General features: G+C 35.1%; 2 protein-coding genes across 3 annotated transcripts; both read right to left on the reverse strand.

Annotated features, from left to right (window-relative positions):
• Positions 1-749: 749 nt before the first annotated feature.
• LOC128224686 (acetylcholine receptor subunit delta-like) lies at positions 750-15578 on the reverse strand. 2 transcript variants are annotated; one of them, XM_052934659.1, is made up of 6 exons: positions 15471-15578; positions 8707-8863; positions 8087-8244; positions 7514-7636; positions 4988-5086; positions 750-2642 (listed from the first exon to the last, which is right to left on the reverse strand). In XM_052934659.1, the coding sequence occupies exons 1-6, from the start codon at positions 15480-15482 to the stop codon at positions 1947-1949; spliced, it is 1245 nt and encodes a 414-aa protein (XP_052790619.1). In that variant the 5' UTR covers positions 15483-15578; the 3' UTR covers positions 750-1946. The 2 variants fall into 2 exon arrangements, with proteins under 2 accessions (XP_052790619.1, XP_052790618.1); XM_052934658.1 differs by lacking the exon at positions 15471-15578 and adding an exon at positions 14270-14380.
• Positions 15579-17217: 1639 nt separating this feature from the next.
• On the reverse strand, positions 17218-25486 carry LOC128223309 (uncharacterized). The gene is made up of 2 exons (XM_052932587.1): positions 25467-25486; positions 17218-17731 (listed from the first exon to the last, which is right to left on the reverse strand). Exons 1-2 carry the CDS (start codon positions 25484-25486, stop codon positions 17218-17220), a joined length of 534 nt encoding a protein of 177 aa, XP_052788547.1.
• Between the last annotated feature and the right edge of the window lie 1816 nt (positions 25487-27302).

Here is a 27302-nt window from a genome sequence, read left to right on the forward strand (position 1 = left end):
CCAATTGCCGCTGAACGTTCCGAAATGATAGCTGTCGGGGGGGGGGGGGCGTGGGGCAGTGTAAAGACTTTGGGCGAAGATACCTCCCCTTCAAAACCGAGCGAAAACCACATCATTCTTAATTTATTATTGATATGTAGGCTTTGTCTTGTGTGTCTCTTGTTGGTTGTCTGCTTGGTTTTCTATCACTGTCCCAATTTGTGATTAAACAGTCTATGGTTATTTGGTGCCGGGCTTGTTTCTGCTGTTTCCGTTGCATTATTTACAACTCAATAAAGTTTTAGCCCTTTGCAACTATATTCTATCTTACGATTCAACATGGTTGCCATGTCGTGACACAGGATATTTAATAAACGTCGCAATTCTTATATTTTGGGAGCAAATCATATTGCAAGCAGGCTTCCTGCCAATGATGACAATGACATCATTTATTCCCGCTGAAGCTACTACCACGTTGCAATATACGTAAAATACTCATTTTAAATAACCAATATTGGATTTGCAACGATATGATAAATTTGGGTTTAAAACAAATACTCAAAAATATGGTAGCTATATTGACAGTGCTTTCATATTTTCCTTGATCAAATCGGACTTTTCTTTTATTAAGATGTAAACTGCAAATTACTCACTGCACAACAGTTGATTTAAATGTATAGCTATAACAAGATACAAGATACAAGTTACAAGAATCTTTATTTAAAGTCGAGTATATACTAACAAGAAACATTACTTTAATCAGCTATTAAAATATAGATAACATATCAAAACATAACAAAGGGCTGGTAATCTGGAAATAAAAGCATTAAAGTTTTTAATGGGTACAATATTTGAACAATTATTTACAAAAGCCATTTCATGTATAATTAACAAAAAGTAAAAATGGATTAGAGCACTGTATACAGTGATAACATCAACTAGTTTTCCCGGCTGTACGAGCAATCCACACGAGCACGATTCCTCTAGTTGATATATCACTGTAAAAGGGTTAGTACTTTCAAGAGTATAAAGTATAGATAAACAGCAATATTGTGCATTATGTACATGGAAATTACAGCACAGTAATGTGTAGTTTGTAAAAATGCTATAATTAATTTCGATCGCTAGAAAATATCTTTTGAAAGTATTGCCAGGAGGAGGTAATTAATTTATCCTTTAATTTAATTACTACTAGATTGTTCTACTTTTATCAGAAACAGTAGCGTACAAAGACATGGTTGCTCCTAATATTGGGTCAATCCCTACCAATAACTGATGTCCAAGCCCGGCCACCGTCCCGACAATATCAGCACCTACCACTGTGTAAGACTATTAATGAAAGTCCCAAATCGTAACACCTTAACAAATACATCACACAAAACAAACAAGTAGTTGTATGTGTTTGACATAATTTTATGATACTAGTATATAAATTGGAAACAACTTTGAATAGATATTAGCCCTTGTTAGGAAGCCTTTTCAACAACATGTATGTAACATACAGTGAAAGCTATTCTTTGCAGCTGTAAGCGAGTGTAGCTATATTGTGTGTCCTTCTATTCTCAATTGCTTTAATCCACCTGGTACACTATTCAACAACAAAGTAGTGTACTCTTAGACAAACAGAAGTGATAAGAAGTTGGCGATACAACAATACTGGTTTATGTATCGACATACAAACATATAACAAATACCTCTTTTTCCATTACTTAATTAAATACAGTATTCCTTCAGCATAAGATTTCAACAGTCATCGTCACATTGTGGTGTAGTTTGCAGACTGTAAGGATTTTTTTGGGTGAGTATTATTTTCTATAAAAAACCTATAACATCTTAACTATTTATTGAGTGTTTAAAATAAATTTAAAAGGTAAACTTGCATTCTCTAATACACTTTGCTGAAACTGGCTAACAATTATATTACTTTCGAATTAGATATAAAAACCACTTGTGCATTGGGTTGTGGTTTAGCTATTTGCATACGCCAGTGGAAAACAGATAACGCCCGATAAAAATAATAACATTGCAAAAATCTTTAAAAATACTTCATCTAGAAAGTGAACAACTTCTTTCATTGTGAACTCTGGTTCAACTGTTTTTTGATCACTTTTATGTGGAACTTTCTCATCAAGTTCAATTTTCACCTCTTCGGTAGCGCATTCGATTGGTGCAACTTGACCCCGTTTTCGCCGACCCTTCATAACTCGAATGACTGCAGCAAACCACCAAGTCTTCACCTCCTCCCCGAGGCTATTCTGACGCAACATCCACAGGGCAATGAACGTTATCAAAGTACTCGAAACTGTCTGAATTATAAGAAACACTGAAATTATCGCAATGGATTTGGAATTCTGCGGCAGAGTGGAGGACACGATCGTCAAAAATATAGCGAACGACAGAAACACCGTCATTGCGTAGCTAGCTTTCTCTCCACTTCCGCACGGCAGCAAGAACACGCAAATATCCAAGATGGCCAGCATGAATATAGGTAGAATAACCGTCAGGCAAAAGTACAGTGGTTTACGTTGTAGTTTGAGCGTAAAGGTTTTTGTGACTACGGTTTCCTCGACCGCGACGCTCGAACTTGTTTCAAGAACTTTCCAGGCGGAGTTCTCCTCTAAAACGACCTCATAGATACCTTCCGTACTGCTCAGAATGTTTACCTGAAAAGGAAATAAAGGTAAATATATGAAGATAACATATAATGTGTGTTACCAAATGAGCTGTCGCCGATACATAATTAAATACGTTTTTATCATATTAATTAAATGCTACCGGCAACTGCGAAATAAGATATTACGAAACGTTTATTTGCTTGACCAAAGGCGTTTTGTTCGCGGTCCAATAAACCGGTTTGTAGTAGGTTTTTGTTACCCAATGTACATACAATTGTTTTTGCATTATTATATTTCTTAACCTAAGGCTTTGCATTCGCTTCCTTTTTGCTCTTAACATGATATTGCCAATCAAATTTCAAAGAACAAGGATGAAGCACAACATAGTACAATCCAGTGCTGGTTTGGTCTTTAATTGAAAACCTTACGCTGCTCTTAGAGTGTCCATGTGCTTTTAAGCCTTACTGTCTTTATTGAAACGGGACCTAGTACGTATACAGGGGCGATTTATTAGTCTCTGTTAAAATACATTTCAAGTTTTGTTCAGCTTTAGACTGTTATTTGACTCTTACAGATTGAACGTTTTGATAACTCTTTTATTTGTTGTCTTGGAAAGAGCCAATGTTTGCGAAAATCCATGGAAACCAGTTATATAGGACTGCTGACAAAATATTAGATCACAGTTTTTTTCTATTTAAGTTCAAACTTATGTTTTATGCATTTTTCTTAAACCGTTAGTGGCGGTTTAGGCCATAAAACATTAATTTTCGAACGGAAGATTTACTCTTTCCAAGATAAAAAATAAAAAAGTTGTAAAAACGGTAAATCTGTAAGAGTTCAGCTTAAAAGGGTAATCCATTTAAAAACAATTCTGAGGGCCAATACGACTGTCCCGAGGACAAATAACAGGGCCAATGTCAGCTCACTTATTTATTGACAATTTTATAAAATAATTTCATGCACTTAAAAGATTTAAAGTTTAAACACTACCATAAAACTATTAAAAGATTATCAACATATAACAAAGAACAACTCTTAAAAACATAACATATTTAACCATTTTTATGGAAATGTTAAGCCCCCCCCCCCAAAAAAAAAAAAAATGTTTGTTTAGGGTTACCTTCCAAAAATTTCTAGGTAGGGTAGGTAGGGATTTTATTTTATTTATTCATTTATTTGTTTCAAAATATGTCGTAAGTTCTGAGTGTTTTCTTGCACATGGCAGTCTTTACTACATTACTGTCATTGCCTGACTTTGTTTTATCTTATAAACAATAATTTTGATTAAAATCTGCATTTATCCGCCCTTCGTAACTCTCTGTTCGCTAACGAATATTTATTTTTTTGCTCAGAAACGGAAAAAATAGTTAGGGTCGGCGCATTTTTATAGGTAGGGTCGGGTTACCCGAAATGGACACATTTTTTTTAGGTCTAATCAAAATATCCGAATCCGAATGAATATAAACGCTTGTAAATTTTACGTACACAGCGGTTACATACAACTAAATCGTGTTTTTTTTTCTGTATACGCTAAAACTCATTCGGAACTCCTCGGTCATATTTATCGGAAACAACCGCGGATGTATGCCGGTACATCAATTGAAGTAGTTCGTGATTTTTTGAAATAATATCATTCTTTAAATGTAGTGTTTTAGAGTTGTATTTATTTGTTTTTAAATTGATTGCCAGTGAAATGTATCATTGCAAATATAAGTAAAATTCCCAAGAGTTAAGTCATAAAGTTAAACTGCTAAATAAAATTACTACGCGATCTACTCGCAGCGGACTTAAACGTACGACTTTTTGAGTATATAAACCGTCCAAATACATCCCTGGTTGTTTTGGATAAAAATGGCCGAGGAGTTCCGAATGCGCTAAAACTATGAATTAGTTTCGTGCTCAAATGTCGACGAACGTTTTAATACTAACTTTAAAATAAAATGGCTACCGTCTCCGAATTTCCAGCTGCAAATCAATATCATTTTTGGCCCTCTTTAATTAGCCAATCAAATTATTTAAAATGCGGGCTTTCTATCTATAACTGATATAGATATTGCCACTGTTGTAGGAGGCCTTTGTATTATTGGACGAGGCAAATGCTGTGTTTAAGGGCTAATAATTAATAGTTATTTAATAAAACAAGGTATTAATTATGATGATTACAAATCCCCAATGGAGTCGTAAAGAAAAGTTGAAGCGCATGTGCACATCATGGACAATAAAGCAATCGTTCAACACAATATGGAAACACATAGCTGCAATCAACAAAATCATAGTCGCGAGAAATCATTGTATTGAAAATTAATTGACGAAAGCTAAGTTATATAGTTCTTGTGTGTCTACAATTAAGTGCATATACGAAATAGATATACTGTGTGGGCTTGTTTGTGTACCTCTTTTTCAGTATAACTCCATGCCCGGAACTGCAAGCTGCAAGTGTGCTTATCGAATGGGAAGTTTGTTATGTCCATTGAACACGTTGTCTGGAAAACCTGCCAATGTATTGTATTAAATTCTCTGTCATCAAGGATTTGAATATAGAACCGCTGACTATGTGCCTACAACATATACGCTTTACGTACATTTGTATATTGAAGTAAAGGTAGAGGTAAGACACCACTTAATACATTTCATATATATATTCTAGTCAATTGACCAAATTTCACGCAAGAAAACACTGATTTCTACTCATTCACGACCCCAAACACCATATATGGGGAGAAAGTTCCACCTATGTACAAAACATGAAAAAAATGAAGAAAACAGTTTCCACGCCGGGTAATCATTGGAGCCATAACATTTTGTTATGTGTTGAAAATGCTCCAACGCGTCTTCCGTTATAGTGCCAATGAGTGGAGTATGGATGTAAACAGTGAGTATGGTTTCTTATTTTTCAATTTTAGAGGTTTATACGAGTAAATTTAAAAAAAATGGAGAATGTAGTTCCACATAGGAATGGCCATGAGTTGTTCTAAAGGTAAAAGTTCTGAATGAAATTTAATATCTGATCGTCTAGAACTTGCATAATTTGCTAGACGTTAGTGTTGACAACATAAAAATCTGTATTTTCGTGAGAATTGTTCACATACCTTAGGTTTAAGTATTTTCTTTACATGTGTGTGGCGTTTTTATTGACAAAAGCTTGCCGCGTTACAAATTTTAGAACTTTATTTGTTATACTTGCTGCATTACGCTCGATTTTCTGAACGTTGTGGTACCAATTAACAGGTTGTGGTGTTCATGAATAGTAATTTAGTAGGAAACGAATTGTGAAAAACTGCAGCTATTTCATAACATGAAAATTAACAATTAACTGAATTAATATCATTTTTGATCTTTTTAAAGTATGACCAACTACCACACTGCTTCACGGACTTTAAGGTTCATTTTGTGTCTAATAAATTAATACTTAAAAGCAAATGATCGTCGTAATTCCAATTCTGTATTTCCAGGTATTATAAGGCAAAAATCTAACGATTGTGTTTATATATTTTCAGAAGGGTGTCTTTAAAGTGTAAAAGAGGCGGGTATATTCATGTCGAGAAAAAAATCACTCCGTAGCTCAAAATTTGCAAAAAAAGGTAAAAACGGTAACCTTTTATTTTTCGTTTTTTTGTTATAAAACTGCATTATTAACATGTGTTAATCATTTTCAAGTAAATCAAAGTTTAATTTAAAGCAATATTGCAAAAACTAAAGATTTCTTTGAAAATAGCGGACCGTGTTTTTACAAAAAAGGTTATCTGACGTATCGTTGTATCTTAACATATTTGCACTCGAAATCACACTATGACTTGTCTGTCTTAACAGAATGTAGCTATGTTGTGATTAAACTTGAAAAATGTCATCAAAACACACCTTTAATATATAAATCATACAAAAAATACTTGAGTCCATTATGACCCCATGGCCTTCAATAGTTATTTTTATTGAATATTTCCAACTCCACACTTCTTTTATATTTAAACGGGTTTAAATGCCATACTTCTACCATGGGGAAACAGTAGTGATATTTAGTGGCTAACCCCAGGTTCGTTTTAAATGTCAAACACCATTAAATAATTTTCCTTTATATCCTTAAGTCTACTGACAAAATTTTGCAAGGTAAATAACACTTTTTTTCAAGTCCTTCACGACCCAAACTCCATACATGGGGAGAAGCCACACAACCCACCCACCTCAAATGTACTATACATTAAACAACGTTAGAAAAGGAGTAACATTTCATATAAGGTAAACAAAATTGGTTGAACGTAACCACTGTGGATGACGATAAAATGACGATATCCGATGAACGGGTGCTGACAATGCGGTAAAAATGTAAAAACAAAATGTAGTCTGTTTTAGAAACCACAAACCAAATGGCTTTAAAACCTATAGAGATGGAAAATTACCCATGTTCTGATATGGTATAGCCATGCTTTGAATCATTGGCCTGTGTTAAAAAAAGGAATTAGGCATGCGACAATGAGTTGGCACTTCCGAATTGGTGCAATTTGCGTTTAAAATTGAATAATATCACGAGAGTATGTGACTGTATCAGCCAGTTTTATAGAACTGCTTAATTCTTTGGTTTGGCCAACGTAAAACAAAACTGTTATTAAGCGTTCAATGTTTATCCAATAATTACTAATAAGTTATTTACCAATCAAATCACTTAAATTTGCAACGTTCCAAACACATATCAATGTTTTCAAAAATTGGCGGCAAATCGATTTTAGAATTTAAAAAAAATATCATTTTTAAAGGTGATGATTTAGTTTAACGCAAAATAAAGTTTTTCTCATAAATATTTGCAAAAACCAGCCTGCCGAAAGTTTTGAGTGTTTTATAGAAATGTCTTAAACCCGACCCTGTACTTACATTGTAAGCATAAGGGAGCCAAGGAAGCTTGAGGTAATAAGTTCATTCCGTATTACCTGAAATGGGTACCAAACCATATAACCGTCGTTATAGTTCTCAATGTAAAGATCATCAACTCCAAGCGTCTTGTAATCAAGATACGAGTTTTTTAGCGCAATGTCCGGTTTCCAAACCTCTTTCTGGGGAGAAAAAAGTTAATAAAAGATTGGCTTTATTTCAAATCGACAAGACATTTGCAGACAACGTTTTACTAGTGCGAGTATTACAGCCATGGTGTATATAACTAAGTTAAAATTAAAAAAGTGAGTTATATACAATCAAGAATATAATAAAAAACATTGAGCACGTTTCTATAACTTGTCCACCACTTTGTCATGCTTTATGCCTAACCCTCAAACCCTAACAAATATAAACTTGACCATAACCCATCCAAAAAATCAACTTCCTTAAAGACCAGGTTTATAAGAGTTTTGTGAATGTTTATTCCAAGCTGACCAGCCCTAGTTTATGCCCCTCGTGGTTATTAATTAAGATGGACTTTAAAAAATATTGAGATACATAAATGAGAGAAGAACCGATCAATTTAGATGGCTGATTAATAATAACTCTAGCCATTGAACTCAGTTCACCTGCGGCCAATGGTAAAGGGAGATGCCTCCAAAGTCATCCGGATCCCACTGTAGGAAGGCGTCGTTCCATTCCACCGCCAGGAAGCCTGTGGTTTTAAGCGTCTCAGTGCTATCGCTCAACTCGTTAATGGCATAAAGGTATAAATCCATAGCCACCTCTGTATAGAAAGAAGAGCATTCGAATGAGTTCCCGAAACCCATGCAATGACGTAGCTTGACCTCAATATCCAAAGAGCAAAAGCGGGTCAATTTGAGCAACATATTATTTTTGTGCGGAGTCAAGCTTGAGACCCAAAATTAAGCATTTTCACAACAATTGTGATGTACTTGTGACAACGCACATCAATTGACACACATGTAAAATATAGAAAAGTCAGAGAAAATGCCATATTCGTACATATGATTATGTCGCAAGATCTTTTTTCGTGACCTCTATGGACTGCAGGTTTTGAACAGTTTTAATATGAATGGTATTAATGATTTCTATATCAAATGACTCTAATCTTCAGAGAAGTTTAACTACGTTAAAGATTTGTGACTTAATTATGTCGCCACAAATCAAAACCTTAGCGAAATGAAGACAATCTACAACATTTATATATTTATGTCTTCAAACGAACCTATGGCAGCAGACTGGTTGTTTGTAGGCCGAATCCTGTGGTCATATACCGTTTCATTAAAAAGCTGCGTGCGCAACCGAATTGCGTCACTTTTGTTCTGACACTGACATAACGTCATAAGACTCGCAATCGTCAGAATGGTTATCAAAGAGTTCGCCTGGGAAAAAGATGGTTATCACAGTTTTATTTAAGTAAAAACATGCAAGTAAACGGGCAAATAAAACAGAAATGTTTAGATTTTATATAAATAAATATATAAATTAGAGGTGTTGCTGCTGCTGCTGCTGCTGCTGCTGCTGCTGCTGCTGCTGATAATGAGGAGGAACTTTCCATATTACGCCGCACAGGTTCATTTGTTTTAAAGTGGTTCGGTCCACGTATTGGACTATTCCGGCATGTGCACATAAGTATGAAAAAAGAATCTGTGGAGCGCCTTTGACGCCAACAATGATTTGTGGTATCAATTTCTACAAAATAATTTTACGCAGTAATCAATCGTAAGCAAATTATCTAGAATAATAATATCTGTCATGTGCTTCCGTTCCGGATAGATAAATCCGACCCGAGGGCACCTGCGTTGCCTGGTAACGAGGCTTGCCGAGTTACCGGCTACGCAGCGTGCCCGAGGGTCGGATTTTTCTATCCGGAACGGATACACATGATATATATTTTTTCTAGCATACCTTACTATTATTTTTTGTGAAGAAGCTGAATAAAAAAGCTCATTTTTGTACATTTCACCAAAAAGCGCGTGCGATAAGGTTTACTGACGTCATGACGCGCAGTAATTTTTATTCAATGTCAACGTCAATAAGTTCATTCGATATCAAGTCTTTGAAGGGTTATTTCGTTTAGTTTTGAAGATATATTTTTGCAAAGTTAATGTTTATGAAACTCATCTATTGAAATATCATAATTATGGTTACTTAAAGTATATGATAAAAGAAATAAAAAGTTTGACGTCACAGCGCGTGACTCATCTGACATGGGGGGTGCCAGATGGGATTTTCCAGCACGGCTGACGTCACCGGAAATGCCTATTCGGTGTGCTAGAAAAAATAACTGCGCAAAAAAAGGTTTTTGGGTAAAAAACAGCATTAACAAAAAAGCAATACTGCGGTTAAAATTTTGGATTTCATAAAATTTTGAAATATGTTATATATTATTGTATCATCTTATAATTAAATGGCATTCGACATATTAATTCAAAAGATTAGCATTATATTTATTGTCCATTTACATTTGTTACACAATCATTTTAAAGTTTCAATAATCATTCTTTAATGCTTGACTGTGTAATAATAATCCTATATTAAATTGTCATAAACCTGTTTTTATATTCAAAATCCAAAACCACTCTCTCTCTCTCTCTCTCTCTCTCTCTCTCTCTCTCTCTCTCTCTCTCTCCCTCTCTCTCTCTCTCTCTCTCTCTCTCTCTCTCTCTCTCTCTCTCTCCCCTCCCCCCCTCTCTCTCTCTCTCTCTCTCTCTCTCTCTCTCTCTCTCTCTCTCTCTCTCTCTCTCTCTCTCTCTCTCTCTCTTTATCTATTTAAATCAGTCCAGGGTGAAAATAAAGGGTAATTTACCAATCTAATATAAATTAGGTCATGATCCGGATTATAATCAATCATATTCTTAATTGTTACATATTGAATATATTTAAGCATTTTATGGATCATCGTTAAAAAGATTTGAAATATTCTATTCTATTTTTCAATTTTTCATTATATTAAATGTGATTCCAAAATCAATTTCCATACCGCATTAATTATTTTCTTAATCGCACTACATTCATGCATGTTAGTTAAATATGATGCACCATAATTGCATATCATTTATGTCGTATAACATAAATCATTTTAATGATCTATTATATCTAACATTATACATTACTCTTATCCTTATTCTAAAGCATTGAAATAATAATTTAAATGTAATTTGAAAAAGTGGTCAAAATAAACCTAGTATGTGTTACGTTTATTTATTTACAAAACCTCCAGTACTGCACAGTACACCCAGATATGAAATCTGACAGACAGCAGGGGGCAATAACATGATTAACATATAACACGGAAGTTGTGTAAAATATACGGTTGTTTTTTATTTTGGGGGGTTTTGTTGGGTGGGGGGGGGGGCACTACTAGAAGGCTTCAACTAGGCATTGAAGATATAAACGACACAATGTTCAGCGCATTTAAGGTTGCACACTCATAGCTTTATAGTTTTGACATATTTAAGTTTATTTTTGCTTTTATCTAAGAGTCAGTTAATTATGGCATCAATGCCTTCAATTCTGTCATAGAATGTAACTCACAATAGAACATATCTCAATAGTTTTTACAACTTCTGAAAAGTTCATCTACCTTAAAGCGTTCGTAACGCTTAAAATTAGCGCTTAAGCCATAAAAAAATTCGAACGTAAATATGCAAAATTGTCCATGGTTCTGCACTAAGTACACTGCAACCATTCCCTGTCAGTCTCCCCTAAACCCCACACAGCAAACATTACTTGTCTATGATTCTGCACCAAGTAAACCCACACAGCGAACATTACTTGTCCATGGTTTTGCACTAAGAAAACCCACACAGCGAACATAACTTGTTTATTATTCTGCACCAAGTGAACCCACACAGCGAACATTACTTGTCCATGGTTCTGCTATAAGTACACGGCAACCATTCCCTGTCAGTCTCCCCTAAACCCCACACAGCGAACATTACTAGTCCATGATTCTGCACCAAGTAAACCCACACAGCGAACATTACTTGTCCATGATTATGCACTAAGTACACGGCAACCATTCCCTGTCAGTCTCCCCTAAACCCCACACAGCGAACATTACTTGTCCATGGTTCTGCACTAAGTGCACGACAACCATTCCCTGTCAGTCTCCCTTAAACCCCGCACAGCGAACATTACTTGTCCATGATTCTGCACTAAGTACACGGCAACCATTCCCTGTCAGTCTCCCCTAAAACGCACACAGCGACAATTTAAATATAATAGAGGGATACATATAATAAAGTAATGACACTGATATAAATGTTTCTTTGGTGATTTTGTTTTTATCAACATGCAGCCATACAAGTTTTACAGTGTTAATTCCATCCGACTTAACAAGCATAGACGCTTTAAACCAAAAATAATACGTAAACAACCTTTAAAGCTGCACTCTCACAGATTGAACGTTTTAACAACTTTTTTTATTTTTTTGTCTTGGAACGAGCCTATTTTTGCGAAAACCCATTGAAACCAAACATGTTAGACTGCTGACAAAAATCACACCACAAACTGTTATATTTAAGATCCATAAAACATTAATTTTCGAACGGAAATATTAAAATCTACGATCTGTTTTTTTGTCAGCAATCTTATATCATTGGTTTGCAGATATTTACGAAATAATTCGCTTTTTCAAAGACAAAAATAAAAAAAAGTTGTTAAAATGGTCAGATATAGGGCCAGACATCGATTTTGTTATTTAATGTGAACTGTGAACAAAGTATTTCTTGCAATGATAAACACCGGGGATGAGCAAAAAAAGTCACGTGACCACAAATGCAAACGCCAGTAGTATTTTGGCTCGATTGATCGTCAATCAAGGTAAGTTTCTTAGCGATATTTTTGTTATACGCGAGAGTTCGTTCAAATGACATAGCGCAAAAAAGAATGCATTGTTTTGTCTTTCGATCGGTGTATTGTTCACCATTCATGTCTGCATAGTTTCCGAGAACACTTCGATACAAATTGTGTCCATGAATGCAAACGTACGTAGGTAGTGTTAAAATGTCACATATTTTGATAAATTGCCACATTTTATTCAAATGTTTGTTTTTCAGTTGTTCAATAATTGTTTTTAATTGTTTTATGAATACTTTGTGCGATGCAATATGTACAAAAATGCAATTTCTGAAGTATTTCAAATTTGGCAAACGTACGTAGTCTACCTAAAATGGCAAACGCACGTAGGCATCTTATAATAAGGAGCAAACGAATATTTCGTTAGCCTTTAAAAACTGAAAATGTGTTCAAGATATTGAAGATATTTATCCGCTTTATTATTAAATATCCATCATAATGAAAGTTATATAAATTTATGATACGTAACAAACATTGACACGATATTATGCGGGAGTGTTGCGGGAAATATGAGTTCTCGAACAAACTCTCATCCGGCCATACCGGTGGTATACAGACTTAACTAACTTAACAATGCTTGTTAAATATTTATCTCGAATATTTAGAACAGCTGTTGTAATGTCACATTTCAGGAACCACACGTTTGATACAAAGAGTCGGAGTCCAGTACAGTACAAGACTGTTTTGATAAACAGAAATGCATTACAGAAGGGAACCATTGGTGTGTGCTGGGAGCGGGCCAGACGCAACGATTCTAAGATGCTTGTAACAGATCAACAGATCGCATGGGGATAAACGTTTCATTTGAACATAATTTAAACATCTTTAATGAACCATTCTTCGTGTTGTGATGATAATACTGTCATGATAATTGTTAATGACAGATATTGTGATAATGATAACCATAAAATGATATTGCGATGATGCAATGACAATGTATGCTCTACCCGGAACAATGTTTATATCACTGAAAATACTCTTTGAACTATATGTATAAGTGCTGTTTTACAGAAATAACGACATTATAATGGACATGTTCTTCATTTATTCTATAACTGTATATCTTATATTAGTTTCATACATTGAATAAAATGATTGACAATAAAAGCGATCACAGATAATCAGATAAAATCAAAGATAAGTAATCAAATAACATAACGATTAATTAATAAACAAACTTTTGTTATGATCTGCCTGAGATTCTACTTTCTTCCACATCAGATAAGTTGACCTAAAAATTTGGCAAGGGCCAAGATAAAAAAGTACCCGTATGGAATTCATTTTTTTCAATCGTCATCACACAATTACCTCCCTTGTAGACGACTGTCGTCTGTAGCATCATGGAAACATTGTCTCGTGGCAATTTTAAAATTCAAAATTGATTATTTCTCGCTTCAAATGGAGCAATAGAAAAGTTTTCGCGCTCCATTCAAGAAATAACGCTGTCCTCTTTTTAGAACTATAAATATTTAATCACAACATAAACATAATCTGAATCACTGCACGAATATCCATAACAAACACGAATTATTACAAATTTATACGCGCATTATATTCACTACGCACAAAAGATTTCCAGGTTTTTCTAGGATCATCGCCGCTCGTGTAAGATAGGTTCATCCCACCCCTCTCGCAGGGTGTTTTGAGGAAACACGGTAAACCCCGCTTCCGCAATACATTCGGGTTCGGGTTGGGATGAACCTGGCACTCTCGGCCATGAAAGATACTTATTATCTAAAATTTGATGAATAAATACATGTATGCCTTTAAAAGTATGCAATTAAAATACTTGTAATTGCAATATTTTGGTAACCTTTAATAAAAAACGCCTGAGCTTGTGACTGGTAGATAATTGCTTAATTATAGAATAATATAGAATAAAACAAGAATAATATAAGCATTTTTTAATACTAGAATACACTTACATATGGCGCGTCAAACTCTCCGTGGTGTATAACTGTTTCTAACAGCATGTAAATACTTTTACACCGTCATGGCGGCGCTCATGCAATTTCAGCCCCCATGTCGTTTTCAACGCATTCCCACAAACGTAGCAAACAAATGACATCACTGAAACAGACACTGTCATTCATTAATTAAGCGCCACTTTTAGCGCAAAATATATTACACAAATTGTAGTTTGTTAAAAGAATATCATCTGTAAAAGCATGTTCATAAAAAATACGTCTCGTGCAAACAAACGCTTCTTAAAATCTTAAAAGATGGCTTATCTAGCTAAGTAAAACGACATAAAGCGTTTCACTTTCCCTTATGCATATGACCGTAAGCATTATGATCATAATAATAATTAAATATAAATTCAAAAATCTTACAGCAATAGTTATGGATATGAAAATAATAAAAAGTTTTAAAAGCTTTCGACATATACGATAAGTCATTATTATTATTATTATTATTATATAAGATGCCTACGTGTGTTTGTCATTTTAGGTAGACTACGTACGTTTGCCTTATGAAAATGCCAACGTGCGTTTGCCAAATTTAAATACTTCAGAAAATGCATTTGTTTGTACAAATTGCATCGCACAAAATATTCATAAAACAAATAAAAGCCATTATTGAACAACTGAAAGTCAAAACAATTGAAAAATTGTGGCAATTTATCTTAATATTTGACATTTTAACACTACCTACGTGCGTTTGCATTCATGGACACAATTTGTATCGAAGTGTTCTCGGAAACTATGCAGACACGAATGGTGACCAATACTCCGATCGAAAGACAAAACAATGCATTCTTTTTTGCGCTATGTCATTTGAACGAACTCTCGCGTATAACAAAAATATCGATAAGAAACTTACCTTGATTGACGATCAATCGAGCCAAAATACTACTGGCGTTTGCATTTGTGGTCACGTGACTTTATTTGCTCATCCCCGGTGATAAAACATCGTAAAAAGTTTGAACTAGAGCTCAGATGTTAATGAATCATTTAAAAATGTGACATAAAACTCGCAGATTAAATTAGTTTCAACTTTTATTAATATTCGACCAATAATTGATATTCCCAGATTTAAAAAAGTTTGAAAACAAGAATCGTTGTCAAACTCAAACACATGAGAGAGTCCCTTTATTACACAACACGTTGAAATATTAAATCTTACCGTATTTCTCATGCTTGAAGATATAACGATGCTTCTCCGACTGTGATAAAAGTAACACGTGTTCCGATCTATTCCATTTCCATTGTGCAACCCCCTTTTTTCTGCAAATTACCGCACCGACATATTATTCAGGTTTGCGAATTATTGGATATTTCCTCTGATCACCGCTTCTGACAATGTATCTTAAAACGGCTGCTACAAAAGGACAAAATACAAAAGCTCCAATGAATAAATTAAAACACTGGAAGAACAGAATATCGATTAAGCCATGTTAGCAGACATTAAATAATATGATATACAATACGCATGCTATTTAAACCAAACATTTTTGTTGATTGTATGGTTAATTGCATTTTTATTGCTTTTTACATGATTCTATATTTCATATATCTATAAATTGTGTTTACGACAATGGCACGCCGCGCTGAAGTAATTAGAAACTAAACAAGACAATAAAAAGAGACAAAAAAGAAACTTAAACTAAAATTTTCATTTGATCAAGTATAAATGGTATGAACTCTATCGCCTATGAAAATAAAGACTGGTCTTTAGATAGAAATTAACGTTTACGTGGTATTGGTTAAAGATTGTTAGTATATCCTTAAAAGACGTATGATACAACGCAGTTTTGGTGGTCTACACTATATTGTTTTAACTACCCGCTCACTGGGCCATTCAGTATTTATAGCTACCGCTTCGCCTGATTAAGGCCAATAATGGCTGACTACTGATTTAATGAAATGTTTTGGAATATTTGCGGTAAACTGCCCTCTCATTGGACAAAATACTATGTTGACCAATAATCATCATTGATGGCAATAATGATTTCAAATGTTTTGCACTATCTGTATACATTGTTGTCGTGTTAAAATTGTATGATGTTTTCTTCGTCAGTCGAAAATTTCCATGCGAGAACTGACCGATTTAAGTGTTGTCCAACACAATCAATTTGACACAGGAAAGGTATGCGTAACTTTCTATCTCTACATGAACGAGACGTTTCTTAACAATTTCACATAGTGTCCGACCACCTTTCATATATTTCTGCAGGACGCACATGGCAGCCTCTCTTGAAACTTAGTAGTGACCATCAATTGACTATTTTTTGCACTAGGCTTATGGCAACCATTCCTTACCAAATTCTCATAAAACAACTAGCGACCATCAATTGCCTAGCGTTCTATAGCAAGCACATGTCAACCATTCCCTACCAACCTCTCAACAAAGCCACACAGTGACCATTCTTTGCCAATATTTCTGCACCTCGAAAATGGCAACCATTCCCTAAAAAAATAAGACCATTATTTGACTACATTATCTGACCCCGCACATGGCAGTCGTTCCTTGTCAATATTTAAAAAAAACAACAATGAACATCCTTCAACACACCCACAATGTGACAACAATTTTCTTATGTTATGGCACCCCGCACATGGCGACTTTTCATTCACAGCCATCTTCACAGCTACCATGAGTTGCTCATGTTTGTGCACCCTGCAAACGGCAACCAATTCCTGCTAACATCATAAAACCAAGCTACCATTATTTGCCTATTTTCTATGCACCCTTCAAAGGCTACCAATCATTGTCTATGTTTTTGCACCCTGCAAACGGCTACTTATACTTTCCAACGTCTTAAAAACCAACCAGCTATCATTATTTGCCTATAACTCTGCAGTTCACAAACAACAACCATTTTTGAACAATAACTTATTAAACCGAACAGGGACCATGATTTTCCTTTATTTCATCTTATTGCAATCCCGCACACAAAACATTCCTTGTCAATGTTTCTGCCACCCGCATACTGCAACCATTCTTTGTCAATGTTTCTGCCACCCGCATACTGCAACCATTCCTTGTCAATATTTCTGCCACCCACATACTGCAACCTTTCCTTGTCAATATTTCTGTCATCCGCATACTGCAACCTATCCTTGTCAATGTTTCTGCTACCCGCATACTGCAACCATTCCTTGTCAATGTTTCTGCCACCCGCATACTGCAACCATTCCTTGTCAATATTTCTGCCACCCACATACTGCAACCTTTCCTTGTCAATATTTCTGCCATCCGCATACTGCAACCTATCCTTGTCAATGTTTCTGCTACCCGCATACTGCAACCATTCCTTGTCAATGTTTCTGCCACCCGCATACTGCAACCATTCCTTGTCAATATTTCTGCCACCCGCATACTGCAACCTATCCTTGTCAATATTTCTGCCACCCGCACACTGCAGCCATTCCTTGTCAATGTTTCTGCAACCCGCACACTGCAACCATTCTTTGTCATTATTTCTGCCACCCGCATACCGCAACCATTCCTTGTCAATGTTTAAGCCACCCGCGCACTACAAACATTCCTTGTCAATGTTTCTGCCACCCGCACACTGAAAACATTCCTTATCAATGTTTCTGCCCCCCCCCCCGCACACTGCAAACATTCCTTGTCAATATTTCTGCCACCCGCATACTGCAACCATTCCTTGCCAATATTTTTACATACCCTACCACAAGGAACCGCTACTTTTCCTATATCTTGCACACCGAATATTTTCAATCATTATATCTCAAAGAAACCTCATAGCAACCTTAATTTTTCAATATTTATTTACATCTTATATGTTAACCATTTTTACCAATGTCTGGTTGTATTACTCCGATGATGTTTTGATGATTATGGCCATATCTTACTGTTGATTGACGAATATTCTAAGGCACAATTTACTTCCTCAACAGTGGAGGAAAATGTCCGATCAGTAATTGAGGGGATTCTCTTTCAGTATGCCCGATCGGAATCTATTGTCACTTAACTGCCCGATAGGGTACAATTTACGCTTTTATTTCCGGATCACCAGCTCTGTGTTATGTTTTGATATGCTATGTATGTTTTAATAGCTCATTGAAGTGTAAGGTTTTTTGTTAGCATATACTCGACTTTAAATAAAGATTCTTGTATCTTGTATTTCGTATCTTGCTCTAGATATACACATGAATCAACTGTTGTACAATGAATAATTTGCAGAATGCATTTTAATAAAAGAAAAGTGCGATTTGATGAATGAAAACACTGTCTATATAACTACCATATTTTTGAGTATTTGTTTAAAAAACAAATTTATCACATCGTTGCACAATATTGGTTATTTAAAATGAGTATTTTACGTATATTGCAACGTGGTAGTAGCTTCAGCGGGAATAAATGATTGGATTATGATTTGCTCCCAAAACATAAGAATAGCGAATTTAATATCCTGTACCACGACATGGCAACCATGGGAATAGGCTAAAACATAATTGTGTTGTAAATAATGCAACGGAAAAAGCAGAACCAAGCCCGACACCAAATAATCATAGATTTGCAAAGTCAAGCAAAGTATAGCAAAGTCTAGCAAAGTCAGTTTATTAACACTTAAAAGTTATATTCAAAATAAAATGGAGGTCTTTGTCGTTTAAATGACTTTATGAGAACGAGAATAAGGTATATTTGCATCATATTTGCATGATACAATATCTAAGTCAAGCAAAGTCTAGCAAAGTCAGTTTTATTTCGAAAAAAAACAAAAAAAAAACAAACTTGTTAACACTTATAAGTAATATTTAAAAAATAAACCATGTCTTTGTTGTTAAATTGACTTTATGTGAACGAGAATAAGGCATATTTGCATGATACAATATCAAAGTCAAACAAGGTCAAGTAAAGTCTAGCAAAGTCAATTTTATTTTTAACAGGGTCAACTTATTAACACTTATAAATAATATTTAAAAAAATAAAACCATGCCTTTGTTGTATAAATGAGTTTATTAGAACCAGAATAATGCATATTTGCACGATACGATATCAAAGTCAAGCAAAGTCTAGCAAAGTCAGTTTTATTTTGAACAAAGTCAACGTATTAACACTTATAAGTAATATTTAACAAAATAAAGTCATGCAAAGCCAGTTTAATTTTGAACAAAAAATGTAAATCATCGAACAATATTTTATTATTTTGATTGGCTTAACCATTAAAGGGGCGGGGTGAGCGTGTGAGAATAATTATTGGCCAAGGAATACAGGAACCAATATGTAAGTGGAGTGAATATTTTCATGGGCCGAGGGCTGGAGATGGGCGGAGGTGTGCATGTATTCAGCGGCCGAAAACTTGATAAGGGCCGGATGTGAAGTTGTTTATTGCCTGTGTCAGTTGGCCTAACTGTGCATTCAAAGTCACGCTTTTCTGGTGACCTGTATCACGTCGCGTTCGGTGTGTAAACACGTATCCGTAGAGACCGCAGGTCGAGACGGATACATATGTTTACTCACCGAATGAGACGTGATGCAGGTCACCAGAAAATCGTTTAATCGTAATATTCCATTTATTATATACCTACCTATTTAATTATTCCTTTTTATTTTTCGCTTTCAATTTGATTTAAATATACCGCCATCTATCAAATGCGTGTACGAATTCGAATGTGTTGCGTATTTTTGTGTAATGAAGTCAAGGGAGGCTACTACAGCGAAACGAAGTCAGAAGTTACAGAATTAACTTTATTGAGCAAAATAAGAACAAAATAGTTTGTATTTTAGCAAAAGTAACTAATTGCTAATACAAAATTAAATGTCACAGCATAAAAAAAAACAACCAAAAAACGGTACTTATTTTACGAGTACACACTAATCGTCATTTCCTGTAGACGTAACGCGGCCATTTTTGACAAGTAAATATTCGTGGGATATTTTGACGATCTTACTATGCAGAATTGAGAGAAGTTCGTGAGTCAATCGCTATTTCTATCGATGACGCGATTCTTCTTCTTCTTTGTATTGGCGAGCTGCTCATATTTTTATGATAATAAACATGGATAATGCAACAATTTATGAACTTCGAAATGGCAACCAACTAGTTCACTGAAGTAGGTAACATGATAGCTTGGAAGTGTTCTCTGCTTCGTGCTTATCCTCATGGTTTTTTGAAGAACATGAGAATCATGTTCCTGAATATTTACATGCTCCTGGAGGGTGAGTAAAGTTAAGTAATGTTATGTATGTTTATGTATTTTATATAAAAGTTGACAGGTTTTACCAGTTGTTTTGGTCACGCTAGTTTTTGCAACGGGAAAGTAGTTCTGAATTTACACACGGTCCTCGCATGCTACGGAATCAGAAAACGACAGTATGGTGATACGGATTTTTGGACGGTGCCCGCTCAGGGCAGCGTTCATAGTAGGGGCAATCGGCTGAAAAGTTACAAACCGATTTACCGCTTGTCTCGGTCGAAGAAAGAGTGCGGGTTTTCAATGCTTAAAACACCAGTAATATTTAATAGCATACAAGAACATTAATAATTATGCAATAAACCTATAATTCTAAAGCACAAAGGATATGTTTAAAATACATTACTTAAGAATGCATGATTTATTTTATCTTGATTTTTTCCTGCGTTAGCTGATCGTTACATTTAATGACATTGGACTTTTTCCTTTTTTTGGCACCTGTATAAACCGGGCTCTTCGGGCTTGAGGTGTGGACGGAAGTGTGTTTGAATCTCTAGGAAAAGGAAAACTAGACTAGATAAAACTCTTTTAAAGTTTTTAATTTATTCGCTACAACCCCCCTTTAATATCAATTACAACCTGTAATAACTTAACCAATGCGAGATTTAAAACCTCTTTGGTCCTTTGGAGCGAGATGGTGATACAAGGATTCGGGACCCTTCACTAGCTCTACTCCTAGATTGCAATTTAATAGGGTATTAAGTATACATAGAAATAAACATTGTCAAAACAATATAATTATAATGAATATAAAATGATTCATAAGTTTTAACAATAAATATATATTTTGTATGTAATATCTTATAATTTTATCAGAACATGAAAGGGACATAATAATATCATCGAACACGAAACTAATACTAAAGAACATGTAAAGCTACAGATATGTAAAGCTAGGAGCCACATGAAATGATGACAGAAATATGAAATGTAAGTTACTTTAATATATATTAAAAGCATGATTTAAGCGGACTATTACACACCAACCAAATTACTTGCTAAAATAAATCCAGACTCCAAGCTTTACTAGAATAAGGGCCAGTTTTATTAAACTTCGTACGAAGTCTGTTTTGCTCACGAACTTTGTACGATGTATCTCAGGCTGTTTAGCCGTTTTATTAAGAATTTCGTACGATCAAGCACCTGTTTGTTCGTAGATCTACGAAAATTTCTACGAAAGCTCTTAGGGTGGCGTACGAACTTCGTAGACTAAAAAATGGCCGCCACAACAACAGAAATATTCTATATTGGCGATCTTTCATTTATTATGGCGTATTTTAACAAAACCAACTGCCAATTTCAAGACAGAAGACGACTCTGTGGAATCTACAACCCGCTGAGTAAATTAACAAATCGTTAAGACGCCGTTTTGACTAAATTTTCAGGGGACGCAACCTCGCGCCAACTGTCATGTTTTGAAAAACAAAATGCTCTTATTTCGATGCATTTCAAGAGTTTTGTTGTGATAAGAACACTGGAATATAGACATAAATACTATCCAACCATTAGACTCATGGTATTTGAATTTTACGGTGATTTAAGTAAAACAAATAAGCTAAAAACAGACTGATTTTATGACGGTGTTTACACTGATCTGTCATTTCATCCGTCAAAGTTTTTATATTTTTTTAATAACTTGCTTTGACTTATATTTACAAGATTATCATGTCTCTAATAGTGTTCAGAAATTCTAAATCAACATTGAAGCTTATAAATTTAAAATTTGCCTGTGTATGGGGATGCGGAGGGTGGGATGGGTCAAAAAGTTTTTTTTTAAATATCCAGAGTAGCCAGAAGGTAAGCATAAGCTCTATTGGTCACAGTTGGAAGGCTTGTTTGTCCCAAACTGCATTTTTTTTTCAATTTTATTGCCGTTCTGAAAACATTGCAGCTAGTAATGGGACTTGGACTGGGGACTCCCTGTTTGCAAGTTTGTGCTCTATCAGCTTGGCTCACAGGCCCTTAGAACTTAAAATAACTTAAAGCTTGCAGTTGAATTGTTCAACCAGCTCGACAAACTGTTCCTGATAACTTAATTTGCAAACAATCTGACCTTTGTGGGTTAGTACTGGGACACACTCATGAACGGTATAATATTAGTACGGTAAACCTGGGTCCAAAAGTGGGACAGGTTCAGATCTTGAACCCCACGACTGATGACTACTTGAGCTCAAGCAATGGCTTTATTAAAACAGAAACCACCTTGCATTTAAAGAAAAATGTCAACCATATTTTAAGCTTCAGAAAGAAAACAGCCTGTTTATAAATAAATCGATTATTCATTTTTTATTTCAGATCCTGACATGGATCCAAGATGCTGGTAATATTTACTAGGCGGGACGGATTGTTACACAGAACTGCAGGTTTCTGGATGGGTAACTAAATTTCCATATTTCCAGTTTACTCGTGTTATTTATAAGCAAGATAAAAGTAAATACACCACAAGAGCGAATCAAGAGGAAATCGTGCATTATGTATGTATTTACAGTCAGTTTGTAGCATTTTTTTTCCAAATCTCAATTTAATACAAACTTTTAAGCTTATCATGCATATAGTTTGATGCACATTCTATAATTATAATATTAAAGATGTGCAGCATATATATGGAATGATCCACATCACTGGATACTGTATATATGTAAAATTGCATGTGAAAATGCATAGCAACAAGTGATATCAGACTGCTGAAAAAATCACATTGCAAGTTTTCATATTTATTTTCAAAAATTGATGTTTTATGCATTTTTCAAAAACATTAATTTGCGACAGAAATATGAAAAACTGTGATAAAATCTTTTGTCAGCATTCTTGTATTGCTGGTTTTCAGATGTTTACACAAAATTTGCTCATTCCTGGACAAAAGATAAAATATTATTAAAACTGTTAATCTGTAAGAGTGCAGCCTTAAAGAAAACAAATGAAATAAAAAGGTTTTTTAATGATTTCAAGCAGATAAGTCTGTTGTCAAAGAACCAAATTCAAGGTATCATTATAGCCGTCTGTCATGTCAGAGACATTACACTAATTTTATTGTATTATATTTGTATATGATGTTAAAGTCCTAATTATTAGGTCTATAAATCCGGCTTTAAGTGATTTTGAGTTGTGCCCTTTATTTAAATGAGAAAACAATTGGTTTTATTATATGTATTTTACAAGTGGCTCTGTGAAATATTCTGTGACTGTTAAGAGGTGTAAATTTAAAATATTTTGTATATGTACTCAATTTTTTTTTATCATTGTTTTTTTTGCTCTTAAATAATTTTTGTTTTTCGTTTCAGAGACTCAGCGCCATGTCACAAATACTTCAGAACCTAGAATGAAAGTTACCGAAAGAGCAATAGACTTTCCAATCTCTACAAAATTCATCTTAACTGTTTTTCAAGGTGATACTTGAGACTACCAAAGACTTTTCAAAGACAGAATTCACAAAACAGTTTATGCCACCATCTCATATCAAAGGATTGTGCTTGAGTTGAACAGCCTTCAAACAGAAACTGCTTCAACACCTTCAATGAATTCATTCTGATTCAGTTTACCCTTGCTGTGATCTGAGCAACTATTTACATCAATTCAACATTGTAAATTGTTTAAACTTGAAAATTCTGTCTTCGTGCAACTCACATGAATCTATTTACTGTGGACTTTGATGTTGACTCTATACAGGAAGAAGAGACCATCTTTATACATGCTGGCATATCTTTTAAAAAGGAAACAAATATTATAACCAACATACTACACTGTTATGTCATCCAAGGACTCAGCTACTGACTCAATTTATAAATACTTCAAAGGAAAAATGTCTCTGTCAATGTAATTACTGCTGTGCATAATAAGACATTTTTATGCCCCCACAAAATGGCGGCATATAGGGTTGCCCTTGTCCGTACGTACGTCTGTCTGTACGTACGTACGTCCCGAAGATTGTTTCCGATCTAATTCTTGAAAACCGTTTGTCCAATCCTCACCAAACTTTAAACACATGTTTGTGACCATAAAATCTTGATCAAGTTCGATAGTCATGGAAATCGCTTTAGTCATTTAGGAATTACGGCCCTTTTTTGCCAAAAATACTTCAAAAATATATGTTTCCAATCTAATTCTTGAAAACTGTTTGTCCAATCCTCACCAAACTTTAAACACATGTTTGTGACCATAATATCTTGATCAAGTTCGATAGTCATGGAAATCGCTTTAGTCATTTAGGAGTTACGGCCCTTTTTTGCCAAAAATACTTCAAAAATATATGTTTCCAATCTAATTCTTGAAAAGTATGTGTCCAATGTGGATCCAACAAGTTTTTTCCTGCCTGAATGGCGCCATATAACCTATACAGTCTTGTTTATTATGTGCCTCTTCGAAGAAGAGGGGTATATTGCTTTGCACATGTCGGTCGGTCCTGGACGTATGGTCATCAAACTTGACATGAAGGTTGGGCCTGACCATTAGATGATTTTAGGGCTCATCAGGTCAAAGGTCAAGGTCACAGTGACCTTGAATGGTAAATTAATTTTAAAGCTTGTCCGAGTGATAACTCAACAATGCCTAGACCTTTCGTCATCAAACTTGATATGGAAGTGGGACCTCACCAGTAGATGACCCCTATTGGTTTTGGGGATCATCGAGCCAAAGATCAAGGTCACAGTGACCTTGAATGGTAAAAGGTTGTCCAAGTGATAAATCAACAATGCCTGCCCCCTTGGCCCTCAAACTTGACTCGGAGGTTGGGCCTTACCAGTAGATGACCCCTAGGTCAAAGTGATCTTGAAAGCAAACTCGACAATTCCTGGACCAATCATGCCATTCAGTCTGAATGGGCATCAAACTTGACATAAAGGTTGGGCCTGACCAGTAGATGACCCCACTTGACTTTGAGGGTCATCAAGCCAAGGCCAAGGTCACAATAACCTTTAATGCAAAAAAGATAACAAATCCTCTCTCAGGGATATCTCACATTCGGAGCTCCTCGGCCATTTTTTTTCAAAACCAACCTCGGATGTATGCCGGTACATCAGTTGAAGTAGTTCGTACATTTTTGAATAATATCATTAATTAAATAAATGTAGTGTTTAAGAGTTGTATTTATTGATCTCAGTTTAAATTGATTGCCAGTGAAGTGTTTTATTGCAAACATAATTAAGATTCCCAAGAGTTAAGTCATAAAGTTTAACTGCTAAATAAATTCACTACGCGATCTATTTGCAGCGGACTTAAACGTATCACTTTTTGAGTATGTAAACCGTCCAAATACATCCGAGGTTGTTTTCGATAAAATGGCCGAGGAGTTCCGAATGGGATATCTCAACAATGCCTAAACCTATGATCATCAAACTTGACATGGAAGTTGGTCCTGACAAGAAGATGACGCTTATTGATTTTAGGAGTCATTGGTCAAGTTCACAGTGACCTTGAATGCGAAAATGTTTCGAGTGATAACTTGACAATGCCTGTACCCATGGCCCTCAAACCTGACTTGGAGTTGCGTCTGGCCTGTAGATGAGTCCCTTTCATTTTAGGGGTCATCGGGTCAAACGTCAAGGTCACAGTGACATTGATTGAAAAAAGCTTGTCTGTGTGACAACATGTCAATGCCTGAACCCATGTCCCTTAAACTTGACATTTTGATTTTTGTAGACCAGCTGATGACTCATATGGATTTTGAGGTCATAGAGTCAAAGGTCATGATCACACTCTATCCTCACACTTTGAATGGTCATAATCTTAAAACTGCCTCAATGGCATCCAATGTCAGTGACTAATCAGCTGTCATTTCGGTCCATGCTTATTTCATTCAATTGTTCATATAATCCTGACAACATGGCGCTCAGGTGGGGGCATAATGTTTGACAAACATCTCTTGTTGATAATTGGCTAATTTCTTACATGTAGCTGTAACATTTTGGGCAACTTCTCAATTATTTTGTTTAAGACATTTTTTATCCAGCTCATCTAAGCCTAAGTTAGTGTTCATGTTAACTTTTATGACTGCCTGTTTATTGTACTTTTTATAAATTATTTTTAATGAATTTTTCTCAAGAACCATTTGGCTAAGTATGTCTCCTCCTGAAATAGACTAATTCTTTTAGCTCCAGTTGTCTGTCTGTCCGTCTGTAACAAATTGTGTCTGCTCCATGTCTCTTTAACCTTTTGAAGGATTTGATATAATTTCCCACAAATGTACATCATATTGAGAGGAAGGGTTTATTATTATAACTGTTGAGCAGTTTCTGAACTTGACTGTATTATATCTTGCATCAAGCTGTTAAGTGAACAATATAACATTGACCAATACAAGGAACAAGGATAACAACGACACGACTTTGAAACCAGGCAGCTCTCCCTGTATATTTTTCTGCACATACACCAGAGGCACCGTCCCTCAGCACTTTCAGTGCTTTGATTCAATACGGCGTGCTGTATTTTCACCGTTGGATATGGAAAAGGAATATGATAGGCATATAATGAACAGACACATACATGTCACCTGCCATTTGTGTATCAATATCTATTGGATATGGCTTTACACCGGTTTCGCCATATACCATACAATTTGGTGTACTGCTGTTAATATTAAGTACATATTTAAAAAAAAATCAACTTTACCTTTTCTACAATATATATATTTCCGTAACCCACACTATCCATGAAATATAATCGGTTTAACGATTTTCTTAATCAATCTGTAGGTCAATAGTGGTATTGTCTGTGAGTCAATTTTCGTAACAATAATTTTCATTTACGTATAGAGCATTTTGTAAATCATCAGCGCTTTCTGAAACAATAATTGTAT

Source organism: Mya arenaria, chromosome 17 (assembly GCF_026914265.1).
Source record: "Mya arenaria isolate MELC-2E11 chromosome 17, ASM2691426v1".
NCBI classification, from domain to species: Eukaryota; Metazoa; Mollusca; class Bivalvia; order Myida; family Myidae; genus Mya; species Mya arenaria.